The sequence below is a fragment of the Cardiocondyla obscurior genome, linkage group LG06, assembly GCF_019399895.1.
Source record: "Cardiocondyla obscurior isolate alpha-2009 linkage group LG06, Cobs3.1, whole genome shotgun sequence".
Classification (NCBI taxonomy): Eukaryota; Metazoa; Arthropoda; class Insecta; order Hymenoptera; family Formicidae; genus Cardiocondyla; species Cardiocondyla obscurior.
In genome coordinates this window covers 7,765,105-7,791,311 of record NC_091869.1, presented here as the reverse complement: position 1 = coordinate 7,791,311, position 26,207 = coordinate 7,765,105, and the positions used below count along the sequence as shown (strand labels likewise).

At 39.5% G+C, this 26,207-nt stretch overlaps 3 protein-coding genes across 7 annotated transcripts; 2 read left to right on the top strand and 1 right to left on the bottom strand.

The window, feature by feature from the left end:
- Positions 1-76: 76 nt before the first annotated feature.
- Pdk (pyruvate dehydrogenase kinase) lies at positions 77-13,047 on the top strand. Its single transcript, XM_070657465.1, has 8 exons — positions 77-532; positions 9,293-9,500; positions 9,590-9,774; positions 9,873-10,037; positions 10,216-10,394; positions 10,476-10,700; positions 10,822-11,045; positions 11,113-13,047. The coding sequence occupies exons 1-7, from the start codon at positions 430-432 to the stop codon at positions 11,008-11,010; spliced, it is 1,254 nt and encodes a 417-aa protein (XP_070513566.1). The 5' UTR covers positions 77-429; the 3' UTR covers positions 11,011-11,045; positions 11,113-13,047.
- A 148-nt stretch (positions 13,048-13,195) lies between these two features.
- LOC139103099 (zinc carboxypeptidase-like) lies at positions 13,196-16,652 on the top strand. Of its 4 annotated transcripts, none has more exons than XM_070657469.1 (7): positions 13,196-13,382; positions 14,799-14,952; positions 15,095-15,610; positions 15,701-15,788; positions 15,870-16,072; positions 16,185-16,269; positions 16,373-16,652. In XM_070657469.1, exons 2-7 carry the CDS (start codon positions 14,806-14,808, stop codon positions 16,573-16,575), a joined length of 1,242 nt encoding a protein of 413 aa, XP_070513570.1. In that variant the 5' UTR covers positions 13,196-13,382; positions 14,799-14,805; the 3' UTR covers positions 16,576-16,652. The 4 variants fall into 4 exon arrangements, with proteins under 4 accessions (XP_070513570.1, XP_070513569.1, XP_070513568.1 ...); XM_070657468.1 differs by lacking the exon at positions 13,196-13,382 and adding an exon at positions 13,410-13,766; XM_070657467.1 differs by lacking the exon at positions 13,196-13,382 and adding an exon at positions 13,410-13,819.
- Positions 16,653-18,214: 1,562 nt separating this feature from the next.
- Positions 18,215-25,810, bottom strand: Bel (ATP-dependent RNA helicase bel). 2 transcript variants are annotated; one of them, XM_070657447.1, is made up of 8 exons: positions 25,377-25,810; positions 24,762-24,864; positions 23,968-24,578; positions 23,416-23,885; positions 23,039-23,343; positions 22,629-22,928; positions 22,257-22,550; positions 18,215-22,159 (listed from the first exon to the last, which is right to left on the bottom strand). In XM_070657447.1, exons 1-8 carry the CDS (start codon positions 25,419-25,421, stop codon positions 22,056-22,058), a joined length of 2,232 nt encoding a protein of 743 aa, XP_070513548.1. In that variant the 5' UTR covers positions 25,422-25,810; the 3' UTR covers positions 18,215-22,055. The 2 variants fall into 2 exon arrangements, with proteins under 2 accessions (XP_070513548.1, XP_070513549.1); XM_070657448.1 differs by having other exon boundaries at positions 24,783-24,864.
- Between the last annotated feature and the right edge of the window lie 397 nt (positions 25,811-26,207).

The window sequence follows — 26,207 nt, the reverse complement described above, 5'->3', positions numbered from 1 at the left end:
TTTGGATGTTTCAGAGATGTGAACGTGTCGCGGATGAATAACGTGAAAGAGACAGCGAGTATCCTAGTCGTGATAAAAAGTGATGGCGCATAAGAGCGAAATGCGCCTGCGCAGGCCGAAACGACTCCCGCATATACTGCACCGCGCTCCGCGGTGTTCTCAACACTCGTCAGCACTCGTCGACGCGAATTCTTGACGGCCGCGCGGGCTAACCGGTACGTTTTGCGTCGCGGTCGCGGCCACCTCGCGGCATTCGACGTCGACCAGGAGTGAAAAAAATCGCAAGGTTCGACGGAAACGGAGCCAGGCCTCTTCTCTTCCTCCTCGCTTCGCTTCTCTTCCGTTCCGGCCGTCTCTCTCTGCCGCGCGGCGGATCGGGCCTCGATCGCGCCGGGTTTTTAATGTGTAACGTCAACAGGCCGCCGCGAGATGAAGCTCACACGGAGCTGCCTGAACAACATCGGCAAGATGTTGGACTTCTACTCGCAATTCAACCCCTCGCCGCTCTCGATCAAGCAGTTCATCGATTTCGGTAAGTCGCAACTCACTCTTTTACCCGCGGTGACCTTCTTCGATGGGAGGCGTGAAGCGTCACGTCGCCTCGCGTAGCACGGCGTGTGTCACGTCACGCTTCGGTCGCTGCACCCCTCGTTGCGTCGATTAAGCCACGATTGACCCGCGAGCTCGTCGTCACCGAGATTCCGGCCCCCGCAGTTCTCCGGGGTACCGAGCACCGTTTATACTTTATTCACCGACGATAAACAGATTTATTTTTATAAGCTACCCATGTCGCTGGATATCTCACGTTTTGACCAACATTTTATTTATCTAAATTTATATTTACGTGCAACGTTCCTTACGTTTCAAGTCCGCAAATGCGGAAACTAGCCACCACTTTTTACCACTCGTGAAAGCAATCGTAATTTCATAGCTTTTAGCACGACGCGGAATTACGTAACAGATAATTAAATAATATTAAAATTAATTTTTCGAAGGGGGACTATCTCTATCTCTAAAGTAGGATGTTATTTGAGGCTTTTAACGTTTCCAAATGTAGCATTTAATAATCCAACAACTATTTTGACGACGAGATACCCAAAAGTGTCTCAATTGTTAATAATTAACGGAACGTTTTTTTTTTTTTTTATTGACAAAATCTGGCTTCTACGTTTCGGCGCACTCGAGGACCTTGATGCCCCACGTGAACGTCTCGACGTGCGAGTCGCGATCCGTTACTGAATTTACGCGTTAAATAACAGCGACGTTATTATGCTACTCCGCTTTCCGCGACATTCACGCTTCGCACACGTGCGTGAATTTGATGAGAAATTCGCACACCGTAGACCCGCGCGTATAACACCTAAACGGACTCCCGTTTCTCGAGTCTCTCGAAGAAGACCGTGTGCTCTGCTTTTCTTTTTTTTTTTTTTTCTCCCGACAAAAGGATACCACGACTTTCTGCGTGATTCCCGTTCGCGATAAGAAATGATAAGGAAAACCTTCGTGACGCAATTTGCTCCGGACGTAAATAATTCAGAGCGTTTTTCCCTCACCGCAGAAAACGTTTGCGGCAATGTTTATGTATTCACGGTGATAAATATTCACGTGATCGAGGATACGTCGCTACTATAAAACGAGCGTTCGTAAGCACTTTTATCGGTGGATGCGGATAAAGTCAACGGGAAAAAAAAATACAATCTGGACGCGCGAACGGCGAGCTCTATAAATGCAGGCCGATTATGAAAAAAATTGAAAGCTCGAAAGGGTGATCGGCTGATCGTAGACCAATCGGTGCATAATGAAAAGGGACCCATGGGAAAAGTCGAAGACGTTACTTCCTACATCACTTCCTACTTTTAACGCACATGTTACGTTTTCCTCAATGGCCATTCAAAACGTCGCGAGGCATCGTTGCGTTTCAATAGAGTCCGCTATAATGCAGCTTTTTAGAAGTACACATCACCATTCTCACCGTCTATTGATCTCTGACGTAACTCTGCTGATTAATATATAGCGGCGAAAGGGTGACGAGGGTACAGCGGGTGGGAATATGCGTGGGAGATCCGAAACATCTGCGTGAGCATGCACAGCAAAAAATATGTTACACAAAATAGAAAGCTCTGAGCGAGTCGATGGAATCGAACGGCCGGTCGGTTCGTATAATTCCGCCGAAGAAACGTATTTAGGTGATATGGCGTAAGCAAGGTACGCGTGCCCTCCGCCTCGCACTGGGTCAAGGCTGCTGGCTGCTCTGGGTGCTAGGAGTCTCGTGCGTTCGTTTGTAGAAAGCTGACAATGAGCCTCGCGGTTTCGGTCACTGCCATTGACGGCGTATTAAGGTCCTCGAAGGAACGAGACCCTACGCGAAAATAGAATAACTGCGGTATTATCCCACTTTGGAGTGCTGCCCCGCGACTTGGCACGAGTTCGAATGACACAGCGGAAACAGGAGTGGACACCCATCTGGTGGAATTTGTACCCCACAAATGGTGTCGTTTTAAGATCACACACCCACGTGCCTACGTTTGACGCACATCCTCCTTTCGTTAGAAAATATGCGCGTCGCAAGGTACCGCGAACTTTGTACTTGTTAAATCGATACGTTTTCAAGGGTGTCGTGAAAATAGAAAAATCTAAATTGACGCGCCCATTTCCTCTCGCGGTTCCATTTCTGGCTCGGCGGATGGGGCCGTGGGATTGAACCCTTGATTACAAAAATATAGAAAAATATATACCTCGCGAAATAAATTTAGGTCTTAACTCGAACGAATTTATTTCACTCGCTTGTAAACGCTGCTGTTGAAAAATAATTTATATGTTAGTGGACTGGCAGCTAATCGCGAGTTATTAATTCCGTTTAATCCCGCGATATGTATTTCGTATCTTTTACGTATATTCTCGCATTACGTACGTTCTATTTTCGATATCGCGTTACTGTATTAAACTTTTATTGGAAATTTTTGTCACGCGGCAGGCCAAGAGATCATCGATGTTGCATCGCACGTTTTGCTGCTGCAAAATAATTCGTACGATCGAGTTTTTTTCCGTACATTCGCGAGAAATGACTGGTCAGATTAAATGTATCGCGCGTGTATATTTGACGTCACTTTGTCGGATGAATGTGGCGTTGATTGAAATTAGTGAGCACGTGACGCTGAATGAATACCATCCGCGGTACAAATTTAATACTTTAGTTTGTTAGAAGTAGATTGATCGCTAATAAAATAATTACACGATAGTCAATTATCGTTAAGTAGTTTATCATTTCTTTTTTTTTTTACTCCGCTACATTTTTTATAACGATTAGATAAGCATTTTTTCTCTAAACAAGCATTTTTTAATCGTGAATTTTAATCTAAAATTATCCAAGTTGATAATTCAACAAAATTCTATTATCAATTACGTAAGCTTTGTGGAAAAAAAAAACACATTTGTTGTAAAATTGTTTAAAATAAAACGAGAGATGCGAGAATATCTCTTTTAAGAGAAACATCTTGAACTATAAATTATCTTATCGCGGAGCGCGAGGAATTCTAGAACCGGTTCTTGAAATTTGAATTTTTCAGATCGTCTTTTCTTTTTGCACGGACGTTCTTAATTTCAGCGCGACATAGAATTTTTCTTGAGGAGAGAAAGAGAGAGAGAAAGAAAGAGAGACGTGATGCAACACGTGCATGTCTGCGAGACAAAGATTCGTCGACGAGAAAGAAAACCGCCGGGTGTTAATTGCGGAATGTGGAAATAAAGATTTCCACAATGAGAGAAATCGACGGCATAACGCCGCGGAAAACAGCTGTTGAATTTTAAGCCCATCTGACACTCGCCGTCGGAATCGCTGATCGGTCAGAAAAGCGAGCGCTTATCACGCGCCACTCGTGTTATCGTTCCACGACTCGCGTTTTAGCATTTACAAGTAAACGAGTTTATGATAGCCCGTATCAACGGCACGGCGTTATCGCAGGGATTATCTACGGGCGGTGTGTCAAGTATTTAAATCTGACTGGTCAAAAATTACGTTGTTCGGCACGACGGAGCCTGAAATTTCTATTGATTTATTTCCACGAGACGAGGCGAAACCTGTGGAACATTTTGGGATACCTCGTGCTTGGTTTTTACACCGACAATGAGAGAACCTAACTCTTTTACCCCTTATTCGTCGGTATCGGTCCGGTTTCTCGGCTTCGTAGAAACGCTTTCAAAGCGCGTTCCGGTTTTGCTTCATTCGCGGACTCGCTACGTTCTCGCAGATGCTTTGTCATGTGCGGGATTTGGTTATTATCGTTGGTTACGAAAATACCAATCATTATAAAAATACGAGCGGAACATATTTGTCTGTCTTAAGCTCCGTTATCGGTTTCAAAATTCATACTCATTTATGCAAGAAGCAAAGTAATAGGAAAATATTTTTCGCGTCGTAAACAGTAGGCAATAAAATATTTTATTTGGTTTATTTAATGAGAAAAAAAAACCCATCTACACAGCGTAACGCAACATACGTTCTTGAATGCGGAAGTGATAAACCGAATAATGAGAAGACTTGTGCGCGTTATGCAATTACGCAGAATTCTCACGCGCTTGCGATTGTATCGCAGACAGATTACATAATCTGTAATAGGTACAAAATTTCTGTTTAACGTTTGCTTTATTTTTTCAAATAAAATAAGCAATTCCAAAGTAACAAGCTGCTGCAATCATTGTGCAATTATCAGTAATTCGCGCACAACTATTATCAGCAGTCGCGTTTTTCATCAAGATGTTACGTTCATAATTGATCAGCTGAATATATCTTTCAGATTTTCAAGTTAATGTTGCGTTAAACGTGCTTCCTTTTTTTTTTGCATGAAGGAACAGGTAAATACACAGTAATTTCTATATCCGCGTAGTTAAGTAATCTAATCTAACATTCGCGAACCTGGCTGCACACATCCAAGCTGTCCAGGATGTTCAAAATGCGGTAGACAAATATTTAAACAGAAAATTATGCGATCCTACGTTGACAGGAGTAATTATAGTGCTTATATTATTTTCGTAGAAAGAGTGCATACGCTCCAGAGACTTCTAAATATATCTGAAAATTCTATGAAAAAATTGGGAGACACTCCACGTTGTAAATCAAAGTCGTCGAGCTTTCATTATCTGTTTTCAAACGCAAACAATGATGACTATAATATCGCAAAGTAAATTGCTTTTGCGGAACATGGTTCACGTGATTGCTCTATTTTTAGCTTCTTACTAAGCGGGATGCTGTTTGCGAAAAAGGAATTAAATGAAAGAAAACTGATTAATCGAATGAAACTCGACGATACCTAAATCGATTAACGCGATAGTCGCAATGAATTAAATTCAAAGTTTAATCTCAAATCTCATCGCATTCGTTATTCTAGTTCAAGGGTTATATCATAACCCTTTGTGGTCTCGCTATATGTACCGTTGCAATTGTATTCGTGTTTGTTTCGTATATCGGCTCTATCGGAAATCGTTGATAAGTTTTTTCATTGAGACGTTACATTTCGAAAACAAAACATTGCTGCATATCTTCAACTGCATTTAATTATACTTAAATATATTGTACGAGAGTATCAATTAATATCTTTACGCATGTAATAGCGAGATCGGAGCAATTTTTTTCCCCCGTATCGGAATAATTATTTCTTCCAGCCAGCTAGTTTTTTTATTCTCATTGGAATGACGCACAAATAATAATTATTACCATTAACAAACTGCACAATGTGCAACCAGAGATATTTTTAGGTCTTGTCAGAATAATTACATAGATTAATATACAAGTATCTTTTTTTCTTTTTACATATAATCATTCGTTCTTGATATTTTAAACTGTTACAAAGAAAAAAATATATTTAAAATTTAATTTGTTATTGTTTTAACTATGACACATTTTCATGCAGTTTTATGTAAATAATTTCATAAGTATTAATTGATATTGACACAGTGTCGGCGATGATAAAATAGATAGAACGTGCGCGCTTATCATTTTAGAAGGCCACAGTAATACACCGTGAGTTTTAATTTCACACCCCGTCGCGATCGTAACGTGAAAATGAAACGTATCAACTCTCGTTGTTATCTATTAACGTGAATAATTGGCCACGTACTAGAGATGTAATCTTAATGACATGATCGTCATATCTCGCACACGTAGAGGTAGTTCGAAAATCGTCGTACAATAATTTCAAATAATAAATTTTCAAACGAACGACTAGAAAGGAAAAAAACATCCTTTAACGAGATGTTTGCAGGGAATATATATTTTTTCTCGATAGGACTTTGCGATTATCACAGATAAGATTACTCAAGGAAAAATAATTCGTAAGTAAGTTTTGTAAGAAAAAAAAAAAAGAAATTATCGAATCGTGAACGTGTTTATTTCATCATCCACTTTTTTTACGACAACAAACAAAAATAGAATGCAGTGAAGTATTTAGAACTCGGAAGGAAAACGGAGAGCGATAAAATGCAGGAGGTACGCGATGTGCAAATGAGTGAATAAATTTAAAATTCCGTATGACATCTTTACTTTGTGTTTTGCACTATATCGCGCAACAAAGATCGGTTTTGGCAGACGGAGTATCACCGGCGCGATTACAGGCGCGAGCAAAGTCCAAACGCCAGAAGGCTCGTCCATCTCAGGTTGCCGTTCCACGGCCGGCAAACAATTGATTTTGTTTGACGTCATCCATCAGTTCTGCGAGATTTCGAGCGAGGGATTTTTCTTTCTCCGATCGTCATTAGCACGATTTCACTGGCACGGTCGCGAAAAACTTTGAGAAAGAATTTAATTAATTTTCCTTCATCGCATTTAAACCGACGATACGTCGCTATCTAAGTAATCAAGATTATATACGCGGATAAAATTCTTATTGTCCTCTTAAACTCTTATCTGCCCGAGTTTTATTAGGCCGAGATGTGATAATCTTCGTATACGAAAATATATGCGCATTTTTTTCTTATCGAAACTCTGCTGCAAATACTAATAAGCAGACGATAATATGCGTTCGCAAAAATAATTGCTTGTCTGTTCATCGCTCGTCGAGAAGTCTTTTGTCGCGCGGCTAAAGTCAAACGATAATGAACAATAACATATTGTAATGGTGGATGAACAATGCGCATATTTAACGATCGCTATCTCCATTCGAATGAAACGATATTCTTATTTACCGTTCTGTTTGGCACCCGGTGTAATGACTCAGAATAAAGAATGATGAGATATTTGTTTCACTCTTCGTAAACGAATTATCCCACAACGGTGTTGAGATAGAACGCGCTCGCGCGTATATCGTTGATAATATACATATAATAATTCTTTGACAAAGTAAGCCCGCGTACGTTTGTTTGCGTGAGATAAGATCCGCCTCAGTTATGCAAATTACCGAGGGTAACGTCCTTTTTCGGTCACTTCCACCGTATCCGCTGAATTTTGTGCAGCTTTAATGATTTTTTTACTTTTATAGTTACTTGCAAAAAAATTAAATTATTACGACACAGCTACTTTAATTATGTTACGTATTTGTAACCCTGATGTGAGATTTTTTTACGGTATTTACACGGAAAACAAATTTAACATCGAGAATTTGAAACTAATTACCAAGTCCCAAGGCCAGGTGCAATCAACGCGCTTAACAATATCTTGAATAGACGCAAGTGTCGGGACCGGTAATTGCGATGAGCAGCGAGCAGGTGCCACAGGATTTTCCGCGATCCATTTTTGCTTTGTTAGGTGGTACTTTATATAAGAGCAGCGAAGCAGTTTGGCTGATCTGTGTCCGACAGATAAGGCCGTTCAATTTCTGGGCAATTTTTCAGCCGATCGCTTCTGAAATCGAGTCGCGAGAGCTGTAATTCATCAAGATTCAATCTTGCACGACACGTTTTCTTGCACCGTTTCCGATATCGCAGAACTCGCGATATGGCGCGATTCTTTCGAACCACTGCGTTACGAATTGCATCATCACTTTGTAACGTTCGAGCGGCCTCCATTTAACAATGAGATAGACAAAATTACGTGTTAATTCGATTCAATTCAATTCTACGTACATATGTACGTACGTACATATGTATGTATGTACAATGAGACCCGCCGTTTAGCCATAATGCAGCCTACTCTTAATTACAGTTGATTAAATTTGTACGAAAGTTTGTACGGCATTATATCATTGGTCTCCTACCTTTCCATTAATTACACTTGGCTTGATAAAGAATCGTTATCGGTTGCCCCCCAAGAAGAGATTCGAGTCGGCGAGTGCGTTACTCTCCATTGAGACAAACTGTTATAAAAAATTGTGAGGAACTTCTCTCTTATATAGCAGTAAATGTTAAGAAATGAGATAATAATCAGGTATTAACGTCGAGCTTGTCAGAGGCGTTAGCAGACATTGCGGTGGGTTTAGATAAAGTTGCAATTTTTCATCCTTGCGATCTCGAGTAACAATCTTCTGGCATTGCACGCTTACCAGGTCGAGGTTTATTTTCAGAGCACACCACCGTACGTTACCTGGGAACGTGTCTTAGGCATGTCTATGTAAATAATTGAATTTTTACTTTAACGAGAAGAGATGACGAATCGATAAATCAATGCTCTCTCAAGCGTACTGATACCAAATATTTTATCAACGATTGACCAATATATACATATACATGTAATATAATATGTTTCGGTAGCGATCTTATTCGACAACTACTTTTTGCACGTTTGATGACGTAAACAATTTGTTTCGTGGTTAAGGTGGTACAAAATAAGATGTAAGAAAACGTCGGGTTTAATTTAAAAAAATTAGAGGAAAAGAAATTATGTTATATTAATATAATCGTAATAACTCGTAATTGAGCAGCACTTTTAGACGTGTTATAAAAACATACATACGTATGTATGTATGTATGTATTTACATACATATAGGTACATATATGCTATAGCTTGTATTAGTAATAATGATAGCGACACGTTGTTAAGTAGAATATATATGATTACTAGAAGTTATTCGGTTTATATCGATTTTTCGATAATCTACAGACAATGGGAGTTAATACGTAATGGCTTTTTTACGAATGTCGTCGTTTTTATGTAGCTTCTTACGTCTTACGTGTAGCTTTTACAGAATACAGAATGTCAATTTCTTGATTGATGTATGTATGTATGTATGTATGTACGTACACGTGGCACCGAAATAGAAAAAGGCTTTTTACTTTACCTTTTACCTTATTTTAAATATTAATTATGAAGATGAAATATTATACTAATTATCAGTTTTGTGAAATTTATAATTGTACGGTTTTCAGGTCTAAGCGCTTGTGAGAGAAAGTCTTTTATATTCTTGAGGAAAGAACTGCCAGTACGGCTTGCCAATATTATGAAGGAGATTCACCTTTTACCGGAAAATTTACTGAAGATGCCTAGCGTGGGTATTGTCAACAACTTGTATGCCACATCTTTTGAAGAAATAATACACTTTGAGAAAGTCGACGTCAATGAGAACACCTTAGACACGTGAGTAAATCAATCACCTAATCTAAGCAGACCTCGAACGTCGTCCGTAGCACGAGTTGCTGTACGAAATATTTGGATTTTTTTTGTAGATTCTGTCAAGCTTTGATAAAGATACGGAACAGGCACACCGATGTCGTTCAGACTATGGCACAGGGAGTTTTGGAGCTGAAGGAATCCCACGATGTAGATATTCAGACTGAGAACAGCATTCAGTATTTCCTCGACAGATTTTTCATGTCTCGTATTTCTATTCGTATGTTGATCAATCAACATAGTAAGTTCATTTAACATATTATGAGTTTTACTGACGACGAATCGTGGCTAGATATAATATTGGTCTTTATTCACGCACTTCTTTTCATTATGTTTCAGCGCTTCTTTTTGGTGGACAATTGAATGGACATAGTAGACACGTAGGGTGTATAGATCCGTCCTGCGACGTGATCGGCGTCATTAAGGACGCTTATGAGAACGCACGGTTTTTGTGCGATCAATATTATCTGGCTAGTCCGGAGTTGACAGTTAAACAGCATAATGGCAAGTTTGAACAAAGTTCATTATATTAGCGTTAGTAAGTAATTTAAAATAAATAATTTTCTATAGAGGTAGAAAGTGCATTATCGTCGTTGTTATTATTTTTATACATACATAAAAATATTAGTAAGTAAAAAAAATTCGCTATTTATTATAATTATTGCATATTTTATTTTTCTAGAACTTGAATGCAATGGTGAGATTAGGATTATTTATGTGCCGAGTCATTTGTACCACATGCTATTCGAGCTCTTCAAAAACAGCATGAGAGCAGTGATGGAACATCATGGATCCGACTCAGATAATTATCCACCGCTCGAAGTTTTGTTGGTCCGTGGTAAAGAGGACATCTGCGTGAAGGTAGGCTGATTTTATTAATGGTTTTCAAGACACATAGTAAATTTAAATAATAATTATTGCTGTTTTAATTATCTGTTTTAGATATCCGACAGAGGTGGCGGCATTCCTCGTTCACAAACGGACCAATTATTTAAATATATGTACAGTACCGCTCCACAGCCGAGCAAATCAGATGCCCACACGGTGCCACTTGCAGGATATGGCTATGGTCTCCCATTGTCTCGATTGTACGCAAGGTATCTGCACGGCGACATCGTACTACTTAGCTGTGAAGGTTATGGAACAGATGCTATTATTTATCTGAAGGTAATACTTGAAATTTATTGAAAATATCTCATATCTAAAGAGCATTCAGAAACCATGCAGGTAGCGCTAGCTACCTTTTAAATATTAATTATGGGCTTATAAGTGCAAATTATATTTTCAGGCATTATCAACCGAAGCAAATGAGCTATTGCCAATATTTAATAAGACTTCATCCAAATTCTACCGCACGCCAGTACCTACCGCGGATTGGAGTAGCCAATGTGGTGGTGGAATGGCAACGAGGCAACTTAGTATGAGTCACGCTCAAGGCCACAGACTGCCCCATGGGATGGAAATCAGTCATTTATAGCAGAACGCGATCGATGCGGATCAGAAAATGATAAGGTAAATAATTTATTATACGTGGTTCTTATCCTAAGATATTGAATATATTTCTTTTGTCTTTCTTTAGGAAAGAAATTTTCTGACCGCGAGTTGCAAAGGATGTTTTGACGGGAAAATTAGATCTGTATTTGAAATTAGGACAAATATTAAGGAAATGTTCTCTACAATTTGAAAAACATTTGTTGTTACGATAAAATACTACATATACTGGCCAAAGATAATATTGATAATCTCTTTCTTGTGCCACAATTGCATTACATATCAAATCAATTTTATAGATTTGATAATTGAAAATTTTGTTTTCCATCAAAATATTTTTGTGGCACAAGCATAGAATATCATATTGTCTATTATATGTATATGTTTCCGGCAAAAATTTCACACAGGGTTTATAAAAGAAAACAATAATTAAAAAACAGAATGTTCCGATAAATTTTGAAACAACGAGTTACCATTCGTTTTCTAACAAATTTATTGCATTCAAGTAATTGGGTTACAATTACTTGTAATATTTGGCTTTTTATGACAAAATGTATTCGATTATCTCATGGTTGGTTATACAGACAATATGAGCATTTCAATTTAGATAGCATTTTTGGTTACATAGCTCCAAATGTCAAATGATATATCCTAGACCACATTCCAAAAGTATATGAAAAATATATATGTTTTCCATACATGTATATTAATGATATACAGAAACTAATAAATAATGAATAATTATTGTTATATTAATGGTATATATGTGTAATATATTTAATTAATTTTTTTAGATATTTTAAGTATTAAATTTTTGTCACTTTATAGTTATATATATATATATAATTATTATTTTGTGTGTATCTTGTTTTTTTCTCAATTTTAATATATAATTTTATAAAGAAATAAATTAGAAAGTGGTCTAGGAAAAGCAGATATCTACTTCCAATCGACTATATAAGGCACGTAACAAACTGCAGACTGTGATGTAACATGAAATTTTGGTTTAGCTATTAGACAATTACATCTGTTAGTGTACGCGTGCACAAAATGCGTATGTAATATATAAATTATAATTTGGTGACTATATGAGTACGGCTGTTGTTCCAAATGAATGTAAAAAAGCACTAAACAAGGGGAAAATACTATCTTCTGAAAAAAGTGTTTTATACTGCGAAAATTTATGATAAACTAATCAGTCGACTATTTTTTAATTATATTTTCTATGAACATATTAAATTTGTACAGATCAGAATTAATTCTTTACAAAGAAAATTTGGTAGATCTCACTCATTCTGAGGTATCTGTATCTATTTCAATTACATTTTACAATAATATCGTTTCTTTTTATACACGTAGGGTGTTACGATGGAGAAAAAAAAGAAATTAATATTTTATTTTATCGCAAATTAAATTTTCCCTGAGCATTAAAGAACGACGTCTTTAAACTTCTGTACATTAACAAAAAACAATTTGCTTTTAAAAACGCATATTTAATATTATATTTATAATGTTATATTATGTAATTACATTGTAAATAATATTTTATTCTTGCTTATAGTGTTTTAAGATGAATAATTATATGTGAAAAAAATATTCGTTAATCACACAGGTACCTCGGAACGAAAGGCATTAATTTGTAAGTTTATACTGTACGATATGCGCAAGAAGAAGAATGTTATAAATGGAATAATGAGTTACTTGCAAACGATATGTACAGTTTCTACGATCCCAGTTTTTTCGAATGCAGTTTCGGGAATGTAGACTAAGCCAATAGTCGGGCACGCACGCGCCTCTTTAAAAAACGTAGCGTTGACAGTTTGCAAGATTCTCTTATTTCCGATGGTCGTCGTGTTTCTAGAGATGATTTAAGCAGAATGTTATGTATATAATACTAGGTCGAATGAACGATACGGTTAAATACGTTAATTCATTAATTATTACGACGAATTGTATTCGTGCCCGCCATGCGAATAGAATCTTATAAAGCATTGTTAATAAACATCTTGCAACAAATGCAAAACTGCATTCATCCGGCGAACCAGGTCGAGCTGGTCGAAACCTTGGTCTCACGAGTTTCTGCTAATTCTTAAGTATGCATTGCATTTGCAGTACGATAAGGGCCCGCATGCTATCAAGGCAAACGATGAATCTAGGACGCTCTGTGTTTGTGTTGGCGGTTCTTAAATAATTCATTCCGCATATACAAATTGAACACCCATATCCCGTTACTCGGCTGTGATGCTGGAAAAAAAAACCCGACACGTGTATAAAAGCCGAGAGGTGAGTCGTCGAAGAGCACATTCCATGAAACGCGACGGAGAAATCTAATACAGGCAGCATTCGTCGAATAAAAAGGTAAAAATACAAAAGTTATATTTCCAAAAAATCTATTACAGTTATTTTATTTTTTGTTTTTTTTTTATTTAATATGTATGTACAATTCATACCCAGTGAACATTGTAACATCTTTTAACAATTGTCTTTAAGACTGGTTTACTTTGAATTTCTGGCAGCGTCGAGAAAAGCTGTTCTTTGTAGTTCAACTGATCGTACTAGCAAGCACGCACTTTGTAGTATCTATTATTATATGTATAGTCTGGAACAAAAAGGGAGTGAAGCAATAAATCACACACGGAAAGTGATTCGATCTGGCGATGTTGCAACTGATATGTCGCTGACTCGAGATAAAATATGCGATATATCCGGATAAGGGAAGCCATTATCTTCATCCATAATTAGGTGACGAGTTTGTCTTATCGGGTTTTAATTACTTGTTCAGCAATCAGTTTCCAGTAAGTATCCACGACGCAATCAAAAATAACGTCGATTGCACAATAAGTAATCAACAAAAAAGAAGTCATGACAATTTTTGATCGATAAAAATACAAATATATATTTGCAATGATTACATCATAAAAAAATAAAAAGATATAAAGCATTGATTGACAAGAATAAAATAAAAATTAACTTAAAGAAGTGAATTCAAATTTAATGTTTCATTCGTAGATGACAATTTAATTAATGATTATTCTGTAGATTGATTTCATTACCTCCGACTCAGTTATTGCGAATACATTTTACACTGTACAATTAAATTAAAATTGTTAACTAATGTTTGTTTTTTTTCTATATAGTTAATTTTCTTATATTTGTCTTACACAAAGTTTTTTCTTTGTTTGTTCTTCTTGCTCTTTTTGAAGTTAAACGTTTCGTATAATATAATAAGCAAGAAAATATTTTAAACTTAAAATGAAACGTTAGAAAACACTAGTTATCTTTTTGTGGTTAAAATCGATTTATATGGATACTAGTACTCAAAAATATGTACAATTTAAACTAAACGTCTGATAAAACAACTGGACTGAAGCTAATTGTGACATACCGTCTCGAGTGCGTCGCTCAGGATCGTGATAACGAGATTCTTTCAAAGCTAATCGATAGACGGATAAAATCCAACGTGATGTTTACGTGATTGATCGACGTGATTTTTTTTATTAAAATGTCCTGAATGCGTCGATCGTTGGTGCCGTGTGCAACCAGGGTTTAAATACAATGGGTGAAACAACAGCTACGACCATTCTTGCAAGCGCGTTCGTTTTGTTAGGGGTAAGCTATCTTTGAAAGAACGATAACAATTTCGAGTGATTTCGATATTTTCACTTTTCTTAAAATTAATTGTTATTTAATCATAATTATAAAAAACCGTTTGTGTATTAAACAAAAGATTTTACGTGTTAAAATTAAGAAAAAAATTTTTCTTTTTTTATATAGAGCTACGATGTGGAAGATAATAGTGCTGTGTACGATTGTGGGCCTAGCATCCGCCCAGACGGCCCGTTACAACAACTACAAGGTTTTCCGAATAACTCCGAGCACGCAAACGCAACTGGAAACTCTACGAGAGCTAGAACATATCTATGATGGAGTAAGTAGAGAATTTAATTTAAACTACAGACATATTTTGAAAATGTAAATCAGGAATCTATACAACATTTCGTTCTTTGAAAGAAAATTTTGAAATTTAATTAATATAATTTTATACGATAATAATTAAATGTCTCTTGCAGTTTTCTTTCTGGGAGTCGCCGAGTACCGTGAACAAGCACGCGGATCTGATGGTCGCCCCGCACAAATTGCCCGAATTTTACGAGAAGATGGCTTTGATCGGCATACCTTATCAGCTCCATATTGACGACGTCCAGGAGTTGATCGACGACACGACGCCTCAGATTCGCTCCAAATCGTTCGATTTTAAGAGTTATCATACTCTCGATGAAATCTACAAGAACCTGGACGACTTGGCGACGCAGTATCCCGACAAGGTCGAAACCGTCGTGGCTGGCAAGACGTACGAGGGACGTCAGATCAAGGGCGTCAAGCTCTCCTTCAAGGCCGATAACCCCGGAATCTTTATCGAGGGTGGCATTCACGCCAGGGAATGGATCTCACCGGCAACCGTCATGTACATCCTACATCAATTACTAACCAGCAACAATTCCGAAGTCAGGGCTCTTGCCGAGAGTCACGATTGGTACATCTTCCCGTCGTTCAACCCCGATGGATACGTATATACGCACACTAAGGTAAGTACGGTTACACGTATAACGTTACTCAAAACGTTATCTCTTAATTGCTCAATCAATTTTATTCCTGTTAATTAATTCCGTTGTCAGAACCGGCTGTGGAGGAAAACGCGCAAGCCGTACGGCCTTTTCTGCACCGGCAGCGATCCCAACAGAAACTGGGACTACAGATGGAACAGTAAGTATCAGAGTTCAGTCTAGAATATTTTCTTTAAAATTTAAAGATATATTTTAAATAATAATGCTACTGTAATTTCAGCCGGAGGCGCCAGCAGCAACCCATGCGCTGAAACCTATGCTGGAAGCGCACCGTTCTCCGACATAGAGACAAAGAGTGCGTCCGAATATATCACGTCAATCGCCGATAAATTCTACGCGTACTTGTCGTTCCACAGTTATTCGCAATTACTGATGTTCCCGTACGGCCATACGACGGATCATCTGGAAAACCACGACGAATTGGTAAAAAGTTTTAATGTTTTAAAACATACAAGATCTTTTGCAAAAGAATATTATCTTACTATTTGCATTTGCAGCATTAATAATTTCTGTACTTAATAATTTGCGTTTCCAGTACGACATTGGCCTAAAATCGATTTCGGCTCTCAAACAGAAATACGGAACTTCATACGAAACTGGAAATATTGCTGAAACAATCTGTAAGCAAGGAAAATTTTACTTACTTTGATTCCATGCTTTTTATCTATTTAAATACTTTGTAATATGATCTGAAATAATTTAATTTTTAATAACTTTTTTTAGATATCGCCACTGGAAGTACCGTAGATTACGTCAAGGGAGTTCACGGCAAACACATTGTCTACACGTACGAATTACGTGACCAAGGTCGCTACGGCTTTTTGCTACCACCTGCCCAAATTATCCCGACTGGCGAGGAAACTCTGGACTCTCTCGTAGCAATGTTTAAAGAGGCGAAGTCACGCGGACATCCCAAAACCGTTTAACCGCTACGTTAATTTATTGTGAATAATTTCTTATGTGTTCTTTTACAGTAAAAATAAAATAATTAAGAAATATTAAATATTTTTAGTGAAATTTCTGATGCAAATATAAAAAATAATTATAAAAAGATAAATTAAAATTAATAATTACCAAATTACAGTAGTCCATACTAAGTAATATTAGTATGATTTTTCAACTTTCATCAGTATAAAGGACGATGATCGTCAAGGACCAGATTACTCCCTTTGACAAGCAAGGATATCTTAGGGTAAAAAAAATTGGCTCGGTTTTTTTTATAATCTTTATTATATTCATTTTTGTAGAAGTCTCCTGTCACTCTTTTTTTCCTTCTCTTCGCATAATACTATAAATAAACGGAAAAATTCACCGAATGAAAGAACATCGAATTAATATGTGATCGTCCCGTATGAGGTATTTTGTAACAATATTGACACTCCACATCGGTTTTTCACGAGTGTTACATGCCTGCGCACGCGGAAGAGCGTCCAGAACGTCCAGAAAAAAGCGAGAGAAAACAAAGAACCGAACGGAGAAAGATAAAGAGAAACGCGCGCAAGAAGATTTATTGCTAATGAAGAATAAATATACGACGCAAACTGATGAACTCTTTTCTTCTTTCTCCGTCGATTTTCTTTTCCTCAAAGACATTTTTCTTTTCAGCGGTTTTTCCAATGAACACGCGTGCATGCGTGTATGTGTCAAGACGCACGTGGCACGAACTCACGTGTACACACCAAATATACATACGCAGACGTATCATACAGCTATTCCTCGGAAACATCCGGTTATCTTTGTTCGCATATTCGGTTTCGCCTCTACATTAACGCGTGTAAATGTGCAAATTATGAAATAAGAGACCGACAGAATGGTACGTCCACCGTTCCGTTCGAAGACACCCCTCCTCGCCCGCATGAGGTACGGGTAAAGCGAGTAGCAGTATCATTACAGTTACAAGATCAATGATGCGCGTGTCGCCTTCTTCTCTAGGATCGCAACCCCTCTGTTTTTTCGCCGCACGCAGCAAAATGAAATTATTAGTTCCTTACTCTCGCAGCTCTCTTCCTCGTGATCTATTACACGCGCACGACACGCTTCCAAATCGAAAAGCGTTCGGAACAAGTTAGAAGACGTTTCTTTTGCCATCCCACCTCGCTGGCGCTTTCGCGGGAAACCGGAAGCGCGTTCGTTTTCTTTATTTTCATCTTTTTGCAAGGACCCGAAGCTCTCATGCTCCAGCGAGCGAAAACGCACTCCCAGTGTCCCGCTACTACGACAAGCGTCCCCGAAAATCGCCTGAGCGACGCTCGCGCGCTTAATATAAATTAATAAAAAATACAAGACTACTCGCACGTGAACAATTTCCGCCGCGATTCGCCGGCGACAAGCCCCCCTCGACACTCGGGGAGCTTCGATAGTACATTATCGCACGCGCATTTTCGCATTTTACATTTTTATACGATGTGCAATGTGTTCCCTCGCGGAATTTCCTTTCCCTCTCGATAATGATTGCAGTCACAGTCAACGTTGCTTTTCTCTTTTCCCTACCCCTCCCTATTTTTTTCCTTTTCCTCTTTTAATGTCTGTTTATTCGATGCTGGTTTGCCCCTTTCACGTTAACGGTTCTTTTTTTTTTTTTTCTTTTTCTACCTTTCCTTCAGCTTCTCTCTTCGAGCTGTGCTCTTCAAATTAATCTTTCATCTGATCATATATTCCATACTCCATATTCTGAATTCATAGTGTTTCTTTCCCCTCCCTCCCTCATCCCTTTAAGGCTGCTCGTCCGATATACTACAGAGGACCAAACATGAGACGAAAAGTACATGTACAGTACTGAAGATACATTTGCTATTTATCCTTCCGAAACGTAGGAAATAAATATACTAAATCAATCAATAAATAATCGCGGTTATTTCCTATCTCATCTAAGTATGCTAATAATGCTAGATAAAAAAAGAAAAAGAAAAAAAAAAAAAAAAAATGTTATAGTACCGTACATTAAATTTATATTTATATCGATTTATTACACGGTGGACACACTTGACTATTTTGCAGGAACGTTCGAACGATAATCTGGCTCGCGCATAAAGAGAAATACGAAGCTAATGTTTCTCTGCCAATCGGTGATCGATACCGATCGTGGACGCTGTCACGTTGAAGGGAAAGTAAAACTAGGAGACGAGATAATCCTCTCTGCCTGCCACGTAAATTGGAAAAAAAAAAGATATACATACATACATATATATCGAAATGCATACAAGATTGATTAAAACGCATAACGCGCTTTAACTCTTGGACGCGTGGGCTTTCACAAAACAAATTTTAAACCAAACGCCAATGATATACAGCGCGAAACTTTTCGAGGCTCTTCACTTCCGCCTAAGACCTCGTATCCAAGAGTTAACGATAAAATCTTAACGTGTACGTTGAGAGGCAGATATGAGATTCGCCGCAGCGACGGTGGTTAGCGTATGACGCTATCGTGACGTGCGTTGATTTTCGCACAAAATCCATAGTGTCATACGCTAACAATCACCGTTCGCCGCGGCAAATGCCATATCTGCTTCTCAGGGTACAATAAATTTGATCCATAGCGCGATCCGCTTTTGTTCGCAAATCAACTCTCCCGTGGAATCAGAGCTCTGATACCTTCGTCAGAGTTTTTATAAAATAATGTAAAACAAAATAGGAGACGCAAAGAAGCCCGCGTATGAAACCATCAGTCTCGGAACCGGTGCAAGTCTTCTATACGAAACGAACTAGTTGCCGTGGACGCGCGAGATCCGCACGACAAAGTCTACGTTTCGGTGACGGAGAGAACTTGTTGTAAGTAACGTTTCTTGGCAGGGCCTCCGCAAAGTGACGCAGTATAGCCTCGATAACGAGTCGTTATTAAAAGTTCGAGAACACTCGCACCCGATGGTCGGAAGCCAACGATATTTCGCTCCGTTTAACGCTACCCCGACCCCCTTGAATGCTCTTGAAATAATTATCGGTTTCCCCTCGCAAGAGAGGCATTCACACCTTGGTCCACGGTCACACGGCATACGAATCACGCACGCGAATTGCACTATTAAATCTAGTAATATAACAGGTATAAGTATGACATGTCTAAAAGTCCTGTCGGTTGTGACGCAAATCGAATTTGTACTTTTTTTTTTCCCCTCTCGTTAGATCAGATGGATGAGAATCCCGACGTTCAGCACAAAACGATATCGACGTCCTACAAAGCCCTACCAACCGTCATCGTTCAACTGGTAAAGTATGACTCGCGAGCTCGCGTCACCTATATATCGTTAATGCGCGTTACTTTAAGCAGAAACAATGCCCTAGAAAGTCTTCTGGGACCGCAAGAGCTTAGCGTTCAGCCCTCCCCGATCGGACAACAGCCACGTTGTCTTATGTGTGTTAACTGTTAACGACTTAATATTCTTGTTCTCAGCTCGAACAGGTGAGCTAGTTACCTTCCCGACATTCAATACCGATTAATTAATACGCATTTATTGTAATTGTTATTCCGTTAATTGTTCGTTCATCAATTCGCATGGAAATTGAATGTCACAAGATCGTTCGATATCACAGTCGTTTCTCAATTATTTTAGTGTTATGTATTTATATATATAACGCGCGTATCATACTGATAAATACAGCTAGAAAATAACATGAGTGCACCCCGTGTGTCTCCCAAGAGGCTTATGTTGCTTTCCTTCTATCTCCCTTCCCCTTTTTTTTCCTTTATGAAGATAGAGCTCGCTATGTCAAAAGCATCTCTTCCCTTGTTTTTGTTTTAATACCCCTCTGTAACTGCAACCGTATTTTTAATCCGTCTCAATATAATTTATCTTCATATGAGCACTCTCACACATTCGCATTCGGTACTGCAGACTAAGATTTTTTTTTTTTCTTATAAAGCGCCATACCAATTTCGCCAGGGCAACGTCTCCGTTACGTTTAGAAATAGAAATGCTATTCAATAAGCATGCTTCTATGTGGGACCAACGTAGTTCCATCTGTAGAACTATTCAAGCTCAGGTACATAAAAATTCATATACCTGCTCTTTCTACTAAAGCATATCTAGTCGTGTACGTACAGTGAAATCTCCACATTTGTTAAATATTTTTAAAAATTTACTCGTTATTTAATGTTTTAACCAAGTACTTGCAGCTTAAAAGAAAAATGAAAGCAATTCTATTAAACAAAAAAAAAAATTCTTTAAACACAATCTTACGACGGAATGTAAAAATTTTTCAGCGTTATATGATTAATATATGTATCGAGATTTCACTGTAATGACTAAAGTTACATGAATATAACTTATGAAAATAAACTGCCGGCTACAAATTGCATAAGCGCCGCATAGAAATTTTCTAAATTATCGATGTGTATTCAGGCTATATGTATAAGGAAAGTGTGAGATTTCTAAAGGTATCCTAAGACGTAGCCTGTGTTGCCATATTCTTTCGCAATATCAAAACCGTCGATCCCCGAAAAATTCACGTGGCTTATTCGAGTAAACCATATAATATTGCCGGCGCAATATCGTCTCTCTTTGGGGACGGCAAAACAACAAAGTACCATTCGTCGCTGAACTACAGCAAATTAAGCAAAATAATAATAAGGAATTATCATATTATCTATGGTGTAATCTGGCGCATCTTCGGCGTATCAATAAACGTGTGATAAAGAATTGTACCATTTTCTACTCGAATAAAACTGCACGCTTTTACTGGCCATTCTGATAGCAATAAAATACTTGTGCATTTAAATGGCTTTCGACAACGGTAAAACGTTTATGTTATACTATAATTGTCGAAGATACGCCCACCGTACTATAAAAAAAAAAAAAATTGTAAATAAAATTACGATGAGCCCCCCATAGTTTCGACAGGAGTTCTAAAAAATTTTACTAAGTTTCTTCAGCTACTGTGTTACATCGTTATTCCTGTCAAACAGGAATAAACGATTCACCGATTTGATTCGTTAGTGGATATACTACTTGTGTTTTTCAGCACGCACGGCAACGAAATGTTGAATGGATTTCTAACTAATAAGTGTCGAACAAATCCTATTTACGATACTCGCACTTTTATGGTGAGATCATTCACATTTGAAATATCATCCGGTGATCCACCGGCGCGAATACTAAATTGCACGCAGGATTTGTTAATGTTATTCACGAACAAATGTAATATAGTGGAATTCAAACGTAAGTATTCTTCTTCTGTTTCTCATTCAAAAAAACGCGGAGTGCACAGGCAGTCGAGCGAAAACGTGAAATACGTATTTTACGTAAAACTGTCTGTACTCTGCACATGTGTATATGTATACGCGCGCAAAACACGTGCGTGTAGTGTCAGACGTAATAATGTCGTGTCTTCCTTACATATAATTAAATTTGCGTGTAGAGTAATAATAATAATATAATGATGATGAAGAAGTAGAAATAGAGATGGAAATAATCACCTACTTGTCCCATGCTGCTCCCCACCAATCGGGGCCACTGTTGCCGTTATTAGTGGAATTATTGTACGATGAATTATAGTTACCCCCGTAACTTGAATAACCGCCTGTGATAAAAAAAATTGTATAAAAAAAAAACCTGTCGTTCTACTTGTCATTCGTTTTTTAAATTGAATATTATTAATAACGTAATCATTTACTTACCTCCGTAACCACCAGGTCTAGACGGCCCGTTACTACGGCCAGACCCAGAACTGGGTTGCTGACGGTAATCTCTAGCACCAAAACCGCCGCCACTAAAGCGTCCCTTGGTGCCCCCGCCGCCACCGCCGCCACCGCCACCGCCGCCTGGTCGTCGAGACCCACCTCCAGAATATCTTGCTTCAGTATACATGTCATCCAGCCAGGGTGGAAGTTCCTGATTGGCCTCGATAAGCAAAGATACCAAATCGCGTACCAGATTGTGATTCTTATGGTTGAAAAAGGATGTGGCCAAACCTAAATCACAAAACAAAGCGTAACATATTTTCTGTTATATGACCGCTCGCGATTCAATCGTTTCGACGTAAAACAGACCTAAATTGCCCATACGACCGGTACGCCCGATACGATGAACATATTCTTCAACGTCGCCAGGCAAATCGAAATTAATGACATGTTTAACGTGGGGTATGTCGAGACCACGTGCTGCTACTGCGGTAGCGACCAAAATCGGTGCTTTACCCGCACGGAAGCGACGTAATGCCTCTTCTCGTTCGCGTTGAGTCCTATCGCCATGAATACTAGTAACCGGATATCCCATTGTGGCCAAGTATTCTTCAAGCATATCGGCACCTTTTTTAGTCTCCACGAACACTAGGGTGAGTGATTCAGCAGCTGCGTAACACAAATATAATGCATTAATTTTTTTATTAATTATAATTTTGTTTAAATTGAAAATTTGACGTTAACACGTGAATTTAAACTTAATCTTTATTAAATCTTACTGGGATCTGAAAAGTTGCTAGCTTGCAGCAAATCAAGTAGATATGAACGCTTGTCATGTTCCTCCACCCATACGATTTTCTGCGTAATATTCTCAGAAGTTGATCCCACGCGACCAACCGCCAAGAATATGTAGTTGCTGAGGAAATCTCTAGCTAACATTTGAATCTCTTTTGGAAAAGTAGCAGAGAACATGAGAGTCTGTCTCTCTCCAGTCGGTGGCATGTTATCTTCCTGAACGATGCGTCTTATCTGCGGTTCAAAACCCATATCCAACATGCGATCTGCTTCATCCAATACCAAGAATCTAAAACATAAATTTAAAAAATGTATTACATAAAAAAATATAAATCGTTATTGCTGCGTGACAAGAACGTACCGGCAATTATGTAAGCCGATTTTGCCGCGTCCTAACATGTCCACCAAGCGCCCAGGCGTTGCTACAAGTAGATGGCAGCCGCGATCCAACTCGCGCATTTGATCTACTATATTAGAACCACCATATACGACTGCGGGACGCATACGCGATCGGTATGCGAATTTTCGCGCTTCATCGTATATCTGTGTAGCGAGCTCTCTTGTAGGAGCCAACACTAGACCCAAGGGGTACTGCTTACGCCTGCCTGAGTTTGCCTGCGGCGGTGGTGGTCGCGGCCCGCTCTCGTAAATCTGATTCAATATTGGCACTAAGAAGGCCGCTGTTTTACCGGATCCGGTTTGAGCGCAGGCCATCACGTCACGGCGTTCGATAATGATCGGTATCGCGTACTTCTGTACCGGTGTAGGCTTGTCGTATCCTGCCAAGGCGATGCTATTCTTTATTATCTCTGTCAGCTTAACCTCGTCAAACTGAAAAGATTAAAAATTAATTAGAAACCATATAAAAATAAAAAGAGCACGTTGATATAAAGATTTCATAGATCAGACTCACAGATGTGATGTGTGGTGGGATGTTCTCTCCGGTAGCCTCAACTGGGATATCCTCGTATTTGCTAAAATTGATCCCAGTATTGCCAGTGCCAAACAGCTCCAACTCCAATCGCTCATCCCTGGTAGTGGGGATCGTCCAGTCGACTTCGCCTCTGCCACCCCTGCCACCTCTGTCGTCGCCCCATCTTCCACCGCCCATTCTGTCATTTCTGTTTTCTTGCCAGCGATCATTTCGAATAGGCTCCTGCCAGCGATCATTTCCGCTGATTGGTCGATCGCGCTCGGTATTCGGATATCTATAATCTCTTCCATTCTCCTGACTGCGCCTATTGCGCCCGCCGAAGCTTCCAAAGTTTGTGAAGTCAACGTCACGAGAACCTCGCGAATCTCGGTAACCACCGGCTCCACCGCCGCCGCTACCACCGCCACCGCCAACACCACCACCACCACCACCACCGCCGCCGCCGCCGCTGCCGCCGCCGCCGCTGCCACCGCCACCTCTGCCTCTATCCCGATCACGCTCCCTTTCTCGGTCGCGATCACGATCTCCCCCTCTGTCTCGGTCGTTGAAGGGTCTTGAGGAAGAGTAACCTAAATCCGAGGGAGGGTTACCTGTCGAATAAATAAAATGTTTAGATAAATCTACATATTCCTTCTGTTTGTTCAAAGTTACTCCATGAGTTAAAATCGACAGTTTGCTGGCTAGTAATTCTCATCAGCCTCGACACATCGATTTATTACATCACAGTGTACCTTGCGAATATTTAATATAATATTTTTTGAAGTTCAACTTACAAGGTACATCCTCATACTCACTCGCAGCTTTATGACGAAGATGCGGTGGAATGTAGCGGCCCCCACTTGGCTGGCGGGAGCCCTGCAAGTCCAGACCAGCTAGCTGAAAGGCATAAAAGACTCAGGTTAGATCTCTCTCGCGTGGCGATTCATGCGATGGTAAAATCGTTATCGCCAGACTTGGCGATGAGTCATCCGTAAAAATCTGACTTCCAGGAGCGCTCCGTTCGTTCGTTCGTCCCTCCGCTCCCCGTCCAGTCGCGGGATAAGCGCGGCTCGAGAGGGTGAGGAAGAGGGAGAGAGAAAGCGAGCGCGTCGCAACACGAGGCATGCTGTTCCCGGAATCGCTTGCCGCCATTATACGTAGCGTACGTCACGAACTGGCCGACGAGTGACGACGACCCATGATGCTCTCCCTCTCCCTCTCTCTCACGCTTCGATCGGATAAAGGAAATTCCCCTTCAAGTGTTCTCCAACGAGAGCATTAGCGTTTGCGGGCCCCGCGATAAAGAAAATCCGCAGCTCGCGATCTTAATACGAAACGCGGGGGAGGAGGAGGGAAAATCCGCGGGACGCCCCGAGAACAATGCCCCTCGCCCTTTTTTTCGTCTTTACCTGCTGCTCTAGACCTGATCCATTCTGGTTGGCTGCATTACTCATATTACTCCGCCTCGGTGCGTAGGTTTCGCAGCTCTGTCGCTTGATGCCCTTTTAGCCCTTCTCTATCTCGCACAGACACACACACTGAGGAAAAAATTTGCAACGCGTCTCGACGCGCTGTTCTCTGTCTCTCTCTCGTACGCTGCCTCGTTCTCTCGCGCGCGGTCTCTTTGTCGCCTCGCGAAACCGATGTATAGCGCCTCGTCGGGCGATGCAGCCTCGCTGGTCCGCAACGATTACGGCTTCGACTCGTTATCAGTCACTTGAGGAAACGGCACGGCAGAGTCTTTCGTTGAACACGTTACGGAGGAATCCCGGAGGTAACTAACGTGACTGCAGGAAAGCGCGAGAGGCCCCTGGCCGCACTCGACGTTGACGCAACAAAAATGGCCGAGAAAGCCCGAGTTGCCAAAATGGCGATCGACTAACTTCCGACGGATGTCAGAGACGACGGGACGCGGCATCTACGGGAAGGAAGAACACCTCTCTTCCCTCTCTCGTCCATACGTGGGCAAAAATTCTATCTCAGCAAATAAAAATTGGAAATTCATATATTGCGCGTAGTTAATCACGACTGATAACGATATTTTAGTATCGAATGCTTTCTCGGCAATTTTACACTTGCAAACGAATATAGTTTCGTGGCAAATTTAATTTTTTAATTTAGATAAATTTCTATATATCTATTTGTTAAGGTTAATTAGCGTTAAAAATATTTCAAATTTTCTGTTTACCGTAAACGCATCAAATTCGATATTTAATTATAATAAAAGTAATTATTGCAAT

Excerpts from the sequence above, each read along its gene's own strand:
- Pdk (XM_070657465.1), top strand. The coding sequence starts at position 430 with ATGAAGCTCACACGGAGCTGCCTGAACAACATCGGCAAGATGTTGGAC. Across the intron at positions 9,775-9,872 it reads TATGTTGATCAATCAACATA|CGCTTCTTTTTGGTGGACAA; the intron begins GTAAGTTCATTT and ends ATTATGTTTCAG. Across the intron at positions 10,038-10,215 it reads GACAGTTAAACAGCATAATG|AACTTGAATGCAATGGTGAG; the intron begins GCAAGTTTGAAC and ends TTATTTTTCTAG.
- LOC139103099 (XM_070657469.1), top strand. The coding sequence starts at position 14,806 with ATGTGGAAGATAATAGTGCTGTGTACGATTGTGGGCCTAGCATCCGCC. Across the intron at positions 14,953-15,094 it reads TAGAACATATCTATGATGGA|TTTTCTTTCTGGGAGTCGCC; the intron begins GTAAGTAGAGAA and ends TGTCTCTTGCAG. Across the intron at positions 15,789-15,869 it reads CTGGGACTACAGATGGAACA|CCGGAGGCGCCAGCAGCAAC; the intron begins GTAAGTATCAGA and ends CTGTAATTTCAG.
- Bel (XM_070657447.1), bottom strand. The coding sequence starts at position 25,421 with ATGAGTAATGCAGCCAACCAGAATGGATCAGGTCTAGAGCAGCAG. Across the intron at positions 24,579-24,761 it reads TGAGTATGAGGATGTACCTT|GTAACCCTCCCTCGGATTTA; the intron begins GTAAGTTGAACT and ends TTTATTCGACAG. Across the intron at positions 22,551-22,628 it reads CGGTCGTATGGGCAATTTAG|GTTTGGCCACATCCTTTTTC; the intron begins GTCTGTTTTACG and ends TTTGTGATTTAG.